This window comes from Colius striatus, chromosome 7 (genome assembly GCF_028858725.1).
Source record: "Colius striatus isolate bColStr4 chromosome 7, bColStr4.1.hap1, whole genome shotgun sequence".
In the NCBI taxonomy this organism is placed as follows: Eukaryota; Metazoa; Chordata; class Aves; order Coliiformes; family Coliidae; genus Colius; species Colius striatus.
Window position 1 is genome coordinate 17,025,060 of NC_084765.1, and position 12,806 is coordinate 17,037,865.

General features: G+C 40.0%; 1 protein-coding gene across 3 annotated transcripts in view; it reads right to left on the reverse strand.

Moving 5' to 3' along the window:
• The window catches only part of BRSK2 (BR serine/threonine kinase 2), a 321,793-nt gene that overhangs the window by 149,738 nt on the left and 159,249 nt on the right, over positions 1-12,806 (reverse strand). For all 3 annotated transcript variants that reach the window (XM_061999607.1, XM_061999606.1, XM_061999605.1), the window contains exon 2: positions 6,823-6,917. In XM_061999607.1, the coding sequence (XP_061855591.1) occupies positions 6,823-6,917 (95 nt within the window). The remainder of the gene's footprint in view (positions 1-6,822; positions 6,918-12,806) is intronic.

The window sequence follows — 12,806 nt, forward strand, 5'->3', positions numbered from 1 at the left end:
GAATGGAAACAGTTAAAGAAAGAGCTGAACAGAAAGGGGTTTTGCAGGCTAATAATTGACAACAGCTTCAGAGGTGAAGGAGGACTGGATGGCAGACGACATTTAGACATCTCATCTTGGATCAGTTATTTCCCTATCCAGGTATTATGGTTTTGATCAACTGAAATAAATGGAAAGAGTATTCCTTGACTTCAACTAGCTCTAGCTGGGGCTCCTGATGGACATTTATTGCTGTGTGATCAAGGCAGCGCATGAGGATGATAGACTGTCTGTGTCTACGTGTTTGCACACACAAGGCTGTGGGTAGAATGTGTTTGGCACAACAGAGGTTTGAGCCAGACTGCTGTAATATAAGTCTGCAGAATTAAAAGTAGGCTGGCAAAAATAGGGCCAATTATTTTTATAGCTTGTCCAAATGCCTCAATGATCAATTGATCATACTAACTTTAGAAAGCAAAAGGCATCGTGCACACTCGACAGGTTTATTCCTCTGACAGGTACATCATGTGTCTGTGATTCCTGTTTAATTTCCTTCTTTAAGAATACCTCAAACTGTGTTCCTTGTGGGTGTGGTGGAAAGTGGAGGTGGAGAGTGATTCTTTTCTGAAGGAAAATACAATTATCCAACTTTTTAAACTGCTCAAACAGATGACAAGTAAATAGGGTTTCAGTGCTCACCACCAGCCCCAGTTTAAACCAACACACTCTAGCTTATACATTCAGTGACAGATCATTATTCCCAAACTCCCTATAGCAGAAGGGAGCCCAAGAAAGAAAAAGCCCTTTTTATTTCCCCTGTGTTTTTCATGTTGCAAGGTGTGTTTTCATCTCTTTGAACTCAGACAAGAGACTTGCGCACATGAAGCTGTGCTGTGCTGAGTTGCTACTGGAACATGAAGCAGTGGCACAGAGGCAGCGATGTAAGTATGTGTTTGTGAAATCATGTTCTTTGATGAGTGCCAATCATTCCCGCACTTTGTTCACCACTTACACTCTGTAAGACATATGCACAGATACACACATGCATGCATCTCACCTGCTCTCTTCCAGTGCTACAAGCAGACAAGTGTGTGGTAATTCTACAGGCTAAAGATAAACCCCAATGAGAGTGAAAGTGTGTGTTCTTAATAAGCCACGTGAAGTGAATACGCCAGGGCCAGCTCATTTAAGTGTGAACAATGATAGGACAAGGGGCAACAGTTATAAGCTGGAACACAAGAGGTTCAAAAGAAACACAAGGAAGAATTTCTTCACTGAGAGGGTGATGGAGCACTGGAACAGGCTGCCCAGATTGGTTGTGGAGTCTTCTTTGAGGACATTCAAAACCCACCTGGAGGAGTTCCTGTATGACCTACTCTAGGTGGTCATGCTCTGGCAGGGGGGGTAGGACTGGATGATCTTTCAAAGTCCCTTCCCACCCTTAAGATGCTGTGATTCTGTAATTGTACATTTCAACCTGCACATTCAAAAGCAAGTAAAAAGATGAGTATCAGAGAGTACATAAATGTTTTGAGGAGATTTAATTTCCTTGATCCTTTCACATTTTTTTCTTTTTATCATGAATACAAGGACCTCTGGGTTATTCTTCTCTTCAAGCAATATGCCAGTCAATCAGAATAATAATAGATGAGAACTAGCAAGTTAGCACAGTATTTCTTAACCAGGGAGTCCCGAAAAGTCTGATCAATGCTTTAAAATATTTTCTTTGTGACTTCTCCTTAATAAATGGAAATATTTTCTCTCTTATTTGTTATTTTTAATGTCACCATCTCCAAAATCTTGTATGCCAGTATCCCAGATTAATCTAAAACCATTTCAGTGGTGAAATCATATGGTTTTGCTTCTTTGTTCATCTATACCTAATGGAAGGGCTATTTAGTGGGATTCAGCAGCAGTTTAACACCATTTCCACTGCAATCAATAGGAAAACTCCTAAATACTGGAACTGGAAAATAATTAGGGTATTATTGCATATATTAAGAAAAATTTCTGATTTGGTGAAATTCAGGTTTGGTGTTGGTGAGTTTGGCTTTGCTAATGTCAGGGAATCTGCCCTTGTTATGATCAAAGCTAAATTTGAACCAAATTTACTTCTTCTAGACACTTTTCTGATATTCTGGTAATCATTTCTGTAGACCAGGCATCCAGTTAGCAGCTGAGGATGGCTAGGACAGCCAATATCACAGCCTTTTGCTGGAAAAGTCTGGAAATAAAGTATTCCAAAGTGAAGACGCTGCTCTCAAATATTCCCTTCTTTAACTTCTCTTGGGAGAGCCTAAACTTCTGCTTCTGCAGATACCTTGCACAAGCACTTCTCTTTATGCTCTAGACAGAGTTAGATGAGTTTTCACAGGTTTCAAGTGTGTGATTAGAAATTCACAGCTCCAATGACTTTAAGGCCGGAGATGCTGTTGCATTAATCTAGTCAGACCTAACACAGAGAATGTACCAGGAAACCATGTTTGACTATTTCCTGCTGCAGGTCCAGCAGCTAAAGCTGAACTAGGATACAGGTTTTAGAAAAACACACAGTAGTTTAATAGTCTTTCAGGGGAAGATCTCACCAGAGGTTTGGGTAGCTTATTCTAATTAGTAACTTCATCCAGTGATGAAATAGGCCTAGCATTTCTACATTTAATCTGTCTACCTACAGCTTGCAAGTGCGAGTTTCCAATACAGTTTTTGCCCTGAAGACTGTAATATCCTCTATTATTGAATGTCTACCCTCCTTACCAGTATTTACAGACCACGATTAAGTTAAGTCTTAACCTTCTCCTTAATAAACTAGGTACACTGAGTCCCTTGAGTCTCTCATAAAACATGAGTTCTGATTGTTTACATACTCTCTCAGATACTTTCTGAATCGTGCCTAATTCCCAAACTTTCTCCTTGACAAACAGGCACCTCAACCAGACAAGCTGCATTTCAGCACTTTTTCAACAAAACAATGACAGTTATTACACAACTTTCTGTAGCAAAAGGGGAAACAACAAAGAAAAAAAAGTAGAAATCACAGAATGGGTGAGGAGAATGAAAGGGATTAAAAAGAGGCAGAGCAACAACTGAAAGAAAATGGAGAAGGATGGAAGACAAAGTGAGACAAGGTAAGACAAAAAGTATTGAATAGCTATTGAAACAGAAACTCGGGAAGAAGCCAGAGGTGAAAGAGAGACCATGGAAAGCAGTGATTATTTACAAGGATGCTGTTGTAAGTTATCTTGGCGGCTCCAAGAGGCAGACTCGATCCTGCTACCTATCCCTCCACTCAATGATTTCAAGCCATCATGGATCTCTGATAGTGATCTCATTGCATAATCCTCCCTGCTTAAGAACACATGCTACACTTTTGCAAAATTTTTCCGAAGGGCACATTAGCATCACAAACACTAAAACATTCAACCTTCCCAAAACCCACCACTCATGTTTCTACTGAGCTCCATCTGAGGAAGGAAGAAGGGGCTGTCTCTTCCCATCCTCCACCCTAGAAATACCTGCCTTGCCTCAAGGCCAGCAGTGGAGGACTCAGTCAGAAGAAACAAAAGGCACATACACACAAAGCACACATATGGAGCTCTGGGTTCCAATCATCAAGCCCAGGACATCTGTGGCTTTCTCAGGATGCCTGTGTGTTCAAGTAATTAGTCTAAGGCCAGCTGTTCCCTTCTCACTCTTCACTCTTTATGCTCCTTTTGCATCTACAACCATTGTCTGTCCAAAGAGCATTTCATCTGATGGATGACCAAGAGTAGGGTTTTTCTGTTTATTATTCGGAAGGAGGGAGTGTCAGAGAACTGGTAAGGTGGTAAAGAGGTAAGGATTCTTTTGAGTACGTCTCATGGGACACCTCAGCATTTCCAAACAAGTTTTTGCCACATTAGAGGAAAGATTTGCTGTAATCTTTACCTTCTGAAGTTTATAAACTCCAAATGCTTGGGCTGATACTGAAAATGTAACCATCAATAGTCAACATGCCTGTGTAAGAAAGCTTACTGCTTTTCAGATACACTCAACTCTTGTATTTTGGGCCTCATTTCTGTCTCATTGACCCAGAATTAATTCAGGGAAATTCATAAACCCTATTTCAATCTCAAGACACTTCCCATAACACATCCCTTTCTGAAATCTTTCTGCCGATTGGTGCTAGAGCAACTAGAGGTACCAGGGGAGGCAGGTCTCCATATCAGTGCAGGTTGCCACAGGGTGGCTGAAGAAACCTAGAAGAAGCTTTTGCCAGTTGTGTGAAAGCAGGAGCAGAAACAGCTCTTCTGTGAAATTATACTTACGTCTTTGTCCCTAAACCTGGCTCCCAAAGAGGCCCAAGCTGGAGCTGGGAAAGGAACGCTGCTCACCAGCCTGTGTTTGGCAAGTGAAGGCACGACAAAGCTAAAGGCTCACGTGTGCACTGAGTAGCCCTGTCCTTTGACAAGACAGCAAGTACTTGGGAGACACAGTCACTGTAGCCTGCACTGCATCGTGCCTGCCTGTCTATCATCTCCATAGCAGCAATTCTGCTGATTGAGACCAGCTGCTTCAATTCCAAATTCTTCTCTCCAGAAATATCAATACTACAGCGTTATGATTAGAAAGCACTTTACCAAATGCCTCTCAATTCTGCGCTGCTCAGATGAAGAGCAGCTGCAGAAAGAAGGGTCAGTTCCCTGAATGTACAGAATAAAACACTGCAAAAACATTGGAGAAATGAAGGCTATAAGAAGCAAGTCAAAACAGAATAACGATGGCAGAGAAAGCAGCCGACTGTACATGCTTGTTCCTGTTATTTCAGACTTTGAAAGGACTGTGAGTAGACTTCTTCCTTGTGCTCGAGGATAAATGGCCACAGTATTGCAGTGTTACAGCTTCATGCAGCAGGTGTGCATATCTATCAGATCCAGTTTTCCTGTCCAAGGATGGATTAAAGCAAAATCCATCAGTCTGGCCTTAGCTTGGGAGAGTAGCTACGGTCTTGAATCATTTGGTTCCAGTGACTGCTCTGCATGGCCCACTGGCAAAATGAGTCACTGCAACAGACCAGCTAGTGAGAAGGCTTGCAAAGTAGGAATGCCACCATACCACCATAGTTTGGCTTCATTGTTGGCTATTTCCATGTGGCTGCTGATCCCAAGCAGCAAAGCTATCAGCTGGATGCTTTGCAGTGGTCACCTTGGGATTGCCAAAACCCACAAGCACTTTTCCCCTTTGGCCAAGTTGGATTAAGCTGGCTAACAGTACTGTCAATTCCAAATTCACTTAGAAGTCCCCAGCCTGGTCTGTGATCATCAGACACAGGGCATTCCTGAAATGACAGCTGGTTACTGAGCTTATGAAAGAACTGGACAAACCACTTCCTGAGCACAGAGAACAGAATCCTTGGAAGAGAAAATCTCACCAAGAATGACAAAGAGAACGAGGACACAACATGTGGCTCTCTCCTGAGAAGGATGCTATACAATCTTATAGAAAACATGGCATGCTTCAGCATGTGGCTATGTAAACAAGGGCCTAACACACCGTTTCACTACTCAGATTTCATACTACAATGGAGATAATGCAACACACCTAAAGCAGAGAGATCACTTTGCTATGCTAAGTGATTTGCCTCCTACTCTGAAAATCAATGAGGTAAAAAAAATGTTTTATACAGATACTAGGCAGTGTCTCTCAGAAAAAAAAACCCTAATGTTTTTTAAAACAATATTCTACCACATGACTCTGGAAAATATTCCAAGTGTTTATTGTCTCATTTGGATTTATCATTTACACACTTTATTTGCTTTCTTGGGCTTCATCTGTGGAATCTCCCATTAAAGTTACAGTTTTCTTATCCATTTCACTTTTTAAATTTTGATCTGTATTAGAAGACTGCTTAAATCTACAACATTGAGGGAGAGAGAGTACTTCAATGAAATTCCAGAAAGATAAGGCTGAACACATTACAACTGAATAGAAAATTTAAGAATCCCTCTCTGAAAGAAATAAACTGACATTGTATGCATAACATTCCTTGACTGCATATTCCTTTAATCTGTTTTCTTGCTGCTCCTAGAAAGGTTGCTATACTTACTCGTGCTTCATGTGGATCTGTTCATGTTATTTGCAGGTGACTGCCTAATGGAATTCTGTTGATTGCGGTGTGGTTGTGTTCCCTCCCATCAAGCTAAATTTAGCCTTTCTAGTCACTAAGTTACATGAACAAACTTCTACGTATATACTTATTTTATTTTTAGGATTCCAAGATCAATCAATGACACTCATATAAGCAGACATATCACAAGGCTAGGTAAAAGACAAATTAAACTCTTCAGAGCACTACAGTCATTGGACCATGGGGACAGGCACTTTGATGGTTTTCAGTGGCACAGCTCTGTGGATTGTTAACAGAATTACAACAGCTTTCAACAGTCACAGACCTTGATGCATCAGATCATAACAAACCTATGCAGCAGTATGAGTAGCCAAATGACCGACTCACCAGCCTCTCTTAAATCTCTTTTTACTGCCATTTGTACACCTCAGCCTGCAATGTACCGCAACTATCACGCACTGCTGCAGCGGTGGAAGTCAGATGCCCAACACACATCCTCCCTAGCAGAGAAGCAACAGCTCTGCAGATGACCATTTATTTTGTTCATAGACATACTCTCATTTAATTTCAGCTGCCCTAGCCTCCCCCACTAACTAAATTATTGTTATTATGCTTCGCATAATCTTAATACTGACAGGGATGTTTGTTATATGTAATTAAAGATATTAATTTTGCATAGAACAGAAGACATAGAGCCAAGATCTTTTTTTTTTTTGTTAAATCTCCCATTAGAAAATTACCTTCATTAGCACCGACTCGCTGAGCTTCTCTCTGTTGACAATTTTTATCGCGACCTTCTGACACGTGACACAGTGAACCCCCAACTTCACAAGCCCTGCAGGAGAAACAGAGCAAAATAGAAAGGAAGAATTGGTTAGAGATAGTCGTTGTTGAGACTTTTGCTATTAGTACACCACCCAGCAGCTGGCAACTCTTATGTAAACAAATTTTCTCTAGTCTCTCCTCCAGCCAGAGAAGGTCTTGGGAGCAATGAAGACTTAGCAGCCTACACTGTGACCATTTGGCAGTGAAGCTGACAACATCCTTAATGCTGCTACAGTTTCTGCCATTAAAGCTGTATTTTTGTTGAAGCACTGTATTCCAACTCTTACCACTCAAAGTGGATACTACCAGTAAGAAGTAAACTTCTTCCAATTTAACTGAACTAGGCTAAGGATTTTTGCAGATACCTGACGTCAACAAGAGCTCAGGAATCCACAAACCTAGATGGTCAAATACCTGCAGTGTATGCATGACCTCTATGTTTTTCTAGCCCCTTCTCAAGTTTTTATGATCATAATAAAAAAGGTAAGCAAACGTGCTTTCCTTTACTGCTTTAATTTATCCTGTTGTGTAAAGTTATCGCTGTGATGAATGCCATTATGCCATTTTGCCATTATGCCAGGGAGGAATGGCAACGTATACTGATGCAACTCTAAATTCTTATTTGTCATTATTTACTACGTCCTTGTCCTCAAATAACATAGGAGTGGAGCTGAATGATTAAATTGGCAAAAGGACATGGATATCCCTGAAAGGATCAGGATGTTTGAGCCATCATCAAAATACAAAACTCCAAAAATTAAAATTAAAAAGGTAAGTATCATAGAAGAAACATTATCTTCTGCAAAATTTTGATCAAAATCTGGTGATTTGCATGAAAGTACATTGAGATATCTCCCACAAGGAAGCTTAAGGTGTTCCCTTGAGTTCGCAACTCTATCGCCATTACGAAAATTTGTACCCAGAAAGATAATACCTTGTACTCTTGTCAAATAGGCATGTACATCACAACACCTGGTAGGCTATATCCCATCCCACTCCACACACAGTATGCCAAACTACCTTTTAGTTCAATTCAGTTATAAGTGAGGGAAGACATGGCACCTCCCCAGTGTCAGTGCTAGGCTTCGCAGAGTGTTTATCACACATTACGAAAAAGTCTAACTCAACTCGCAGTTCCTAAGTTGAGTTGCAGTTAAGATCCTGATTGCATCCTCTGACACAAACCACAAAGCGAAACATGTTGCTTTATCTGCAAATTGAAGACATGCCATTCAATGATTCTATGATCTGCAGTCCAGCAAAATAATGAACATGTGACTTCATGCTTCTTACTGTGGGATGAACATATAGACTATGGCCTGACTACAATCTGTCTCCAGTGAAGAGAGCTGGAGTTTCAAGAGGGACACAGCAATCTCCTGCAGTTACCTGTCCGTCTTTTTGCTATACCATTAATCATAAATTTGGAACTGTTAATTGCTGGTGATTATACTGAGAAATAAACTCCCAACTCGCTTCCGGTCACTTCTCTCTTTTGATATGGTCAAGTATTCCACATATTTCTAGTCACATAATTTCCTCAGTCTCATCTGGTTAAATGCTGACATACTTACTTTCAGCCATGACATAAACAAGTCACAAAAATTAAGAATGCAGCACACTGACAGATCCATTTGGAGTTGTGTATAGCAACAGCATGTCCTCTGCCTGAAGTGGCTGAGAAGCACAGCTGGGGGAAGATGCAGTGATGTCCAGCCAATCCTCATTCTTATGTCTGGATTTTGTCTATTCAATGAATTTAAAATATTACCCATAGCATTACTGGCTCTGTGTTCACTGTTTATAGCAGCTGCAGTTGTACTTATGCTTCTTCTCTCTGGCTTTGCTGTGTGTTTGGACAGTGGCTACTTGGCACCACTTTGTTGAACATGTGCGCACTTTCAATCTATGCCACTCACTTCCAGCACAAATCACAGCTCTACATCACTCTTACAGCACCACCACATCACTCTTCACGTTACTCCTCATTACAGTTTCAAATCTTGGCAGAACTTCTAGCTTGGTCTTACACATCTGGACTCCCAGGACCTGTGCAGTGCTGTACTGCAACATGTTGCAGACCAGTTATTTTCAGAGGTCAATAAAGATAACAAATAACTGTTCTCTATAACTAGTCCTTCACCTTGAAGAAAATATAAAGGCTTCTGGTATCACATACCTCAGGGTTTGATTTCAAATGTCATCGCTCTCAAATCAAGATATCAGTCCCACTGACCCTAGTTGATATGTGAACTATTTTTCCTTTTGCTGAAGCATCCTGACATTAAGTCATAGAAGGGTTTTAACCATGAATTTCTGGGACACCATCATGCTGCACAGATAATCGTCACAGCATCCACTGTCCTTCTGGCTACTAACCTACCACAAAAATGCAAAATTTAAAATAAAACCATTCTGTTTACTCCACATAAGAAAGTTAATCAGCTGTTAGAAGACACTGTACACCTTGCAAAAATCATGCTGATACTCAATCACACTGATTTTGTATTCAAGTAATTTCATTGACATCAAGAAGTTCTTGGTTGACAGCACAGTACCAGGGGATAGAATGAGAAAACATATGGGAGATTTAATGCATTTTTCTTCTCCCAATTTGCACTTCTAAAACCAAGAAAAAAAATGCAATGTCACCACTGTCTGTTTTATGGAGACAGAACTTTAAGATAACCCTCAGAACAGCTGGAGACAGCACTTTTCACCTTTTCACCTTGCCTCCTCCCTCCTACCCATACCACTTCTTTTTGGTATTTTCATGCCAGCCTAACAAAACAAAAAAAAAACCAAACAAACCTTGTAGTAAGTCTATCTAAGGAGGATGAGGTCCTCCTGTGACTATGAAGAAATCCTAATTGAGCTTGAGCAGGAAGGGTTTGTACTCAGGACTTCTGTTTCTGTCTTATAATTCCAGTCTACCCTGTAAACACTCAGAGATTAATTTATATGAGGATTTTATCTCCTCTGGGCTTCTGATGCTTAGAAGGAAACCCCTTTACCAAAACAGAGAACATAAATCATTCAAGATGTATTACAGATCTGCATAATGATGGATGCTTAGAGAGAGAAAGAAGCAACTATGTGGGTAAACTGCAGAATCATTATTGAAGCAGCAGTGGCAGAAATGTCTGTTTGGAAACAAGTTTCCAAGGTGTGTTTATGGGGTTGTGAAAGAGGCGGTGGATTTTCCCCACCTGTAAAGGCAGCTGTTAATGAGCACCTCGAATCTATAGCAAACCTCTAATACAAGCATGTCAATAAGTTGGATACTTCCTTGTAAAGCTTATCTTTACATTCAGGCCAGCACCAGGTATCTGTGTAGTCCTCAATGGAAAACAAACAAGGCTTCTGCTAAGAGGATATTTTGCACTGGCTTGGTTTAAAGCAAGTCTGCTAGGCAACAATTAAGAGTTTTAACTTGTCAACTTCATGAGTAATTAACCCCTCAAATGCAGACAAGGAACCTTAACGATTCTTAAAGTTAACTCTGATCTGACATGACAGAAAGTCTAAGATGCCCTGGGAATCAAGCACTTGAAGCTTCCCCCTGTCACCCATGTACCTGTCACAAGAACTCATTCCTTCAGGCACACTTTGGATTTCTATCCAGAGGTGATTTCTGCAGGCAGGCTCGTAGACACTAATGTGCTGGAATTTTCAAATAAGCAGTTGCATCCTATGAGCTGCAAACATTGGTCTGCTTTTAATCTTAGCCACTAAATTGCACCAAAACCAACTCTATAATTTCAGACTGAGGAGTAAAGAACAAAACACGAACACCCTGAAAAGCAATGAGATGTGTAAGCTAATGTTGCCTTTCCGTTTATAACTAAAACTCATAGTTTGAAAACCAATGAGCATGATGAATGCCAGATGACACAAGGAAAAGATGCCACTTGAGGAAGAAGAGCAAAGGGAAGTGTCCAGGCCTGACACAGCCTAATGCTGCACTGATCTAACAACCACACCTGTGCATTTGGCTGCTGGCAAACTCCACTCTCCAGATGCTCAGATACACAGGTCTCTTTTGAAAAGGATTGGAGTTTATGTGATGAGCAAGGGACAGATTTAGATCAGTCCATCCTGAAGCAGTATAGAGATGAATCCTTTACTTTACCCAAGAAAAATGTACTGTGGGGATAGGAAAGCAAATGCTTTCCTCCAGCTGAGACATATTCACTGTGAATCCCCAATGGCAGCAAGTCATCTCCGTGACTGTGTTGTAAACTGGCAATCACCTCCATGACTTTTCAGACGAGGATAGGATTTCAGAAAAGGCTGATTTACTTTTGCCTTGCATGTAACAATTTTCTCTAACACAGACTGAATTAAACACAAAGAGTTTGGAGCTGATGCTATTTCATATCCACTTTAGAATGGTGTAAATAGCAACAAGAGAGAATAAAACTGTGGACAACAACATTTTACTAATCATACTGTTGGTACAACCCTTCATTAGAGAAAGAAACATTCTGGGAACAAGAGAGAGCTGATTTTCAATCCTATCCAAACTTGAGTCTGCCGAAGACACCAATCTGAAACAAATAATCACTTTTAGAGAGAGAGATTAATATATAACGAAAGAACCTTGTTTAAATACAGCACTTAAGGCTGCACACTGTTAATGAATGCTACATGCACAGTCTCTCAGAAATGTTAAACACAAGTAACTCATTATCCTGGTTTTTAACTGTAACGCCAGTAAATCCTTCAAAAAGAGGAATGAAAAACTATGTACATTTGCTGTATTAAATAATTTGATTTTTCCAGTGGTAAATGGAGGTATTTCATTTTCTTTTAAATTAAAACCAACTCAATGTCCTATTTGTAAGCATTGATAAATTTATGTAGAAGGGAAACTACACACTGGTTTCAGAAGATCATCTGCCTGTTGCATGTTACTTGCTCTTCATTTCACTTCAGAGCACACAGTCAAAAAACTTCCAAAAATCTACACAGAAAGTCCTGGTCTGGCCAGTAGTATTTATTTTGGCTGGATGAGCAATTAAAGGAATGTCTAGAGAGAAATATCACCCCTCTTTTAACTTGAGTTATTTAATTGCCAATTAATTCAAGTCAATGAATACTCTGCAAATGTTAATCCAGGCACTGCAGGACACAAACGTTTGTGGTTTACTTCAGGGCTCAGACTACTACTGCTAACAAGGTATCTGCATTAAAGGAGGAACAAAACCTTAGGCTGAACAAACTCAAGTGCACTGTTTTTTAAAAAGCTTAGTGTGTATACACTGTTGCTGCAAATGAGCTTCGTACATACAGTCTTCATACACAATTAATGCAATTTATCCCCACAAACTGGATGTTGCTGTTGTAAATGTTAAAAGTATTTATGGATGCTCATTCCTGAAAACTACATGCACCAGTATTTGCAAGATCTGTAAGAACCTTCAAGGACACCAGTTGAGAAAATCAACCCTTAAAGGACACAAAAGCATTAATACAGCTCAAGTGGAGCATAGGACAGTGTTTAAAATGTAGTATTCTTTCTCTTTATTCTCTACAGTTATTTTCACAAACACTGTAGTTTCAATTAGGGTTAAATCAGTTCAGTTACAGTGTCTAACTCTGTTGACTGCAGAGGAGTTGCTTTAGATCTACAACAGTGGAAAATGGATTAAAATTTGACTCACAGCAACATGATTTCCATAGCCATAAAATAAGGATAATAACACTTACTTACCTTGAAAGAGTTGTAGACGGATTAACTGATTAATCCTTATAAAGGATGTTGGAAAGCAATCTAAAACCTATGCAATTTTCACATATTACAACCAGGAAAACTGCATCTTAAATACAATCTGGAAAGAAAGCTCTAGAAAATTTCTCATTAATACCTTCCATTTTATTTTCCAACTCTTGTAGC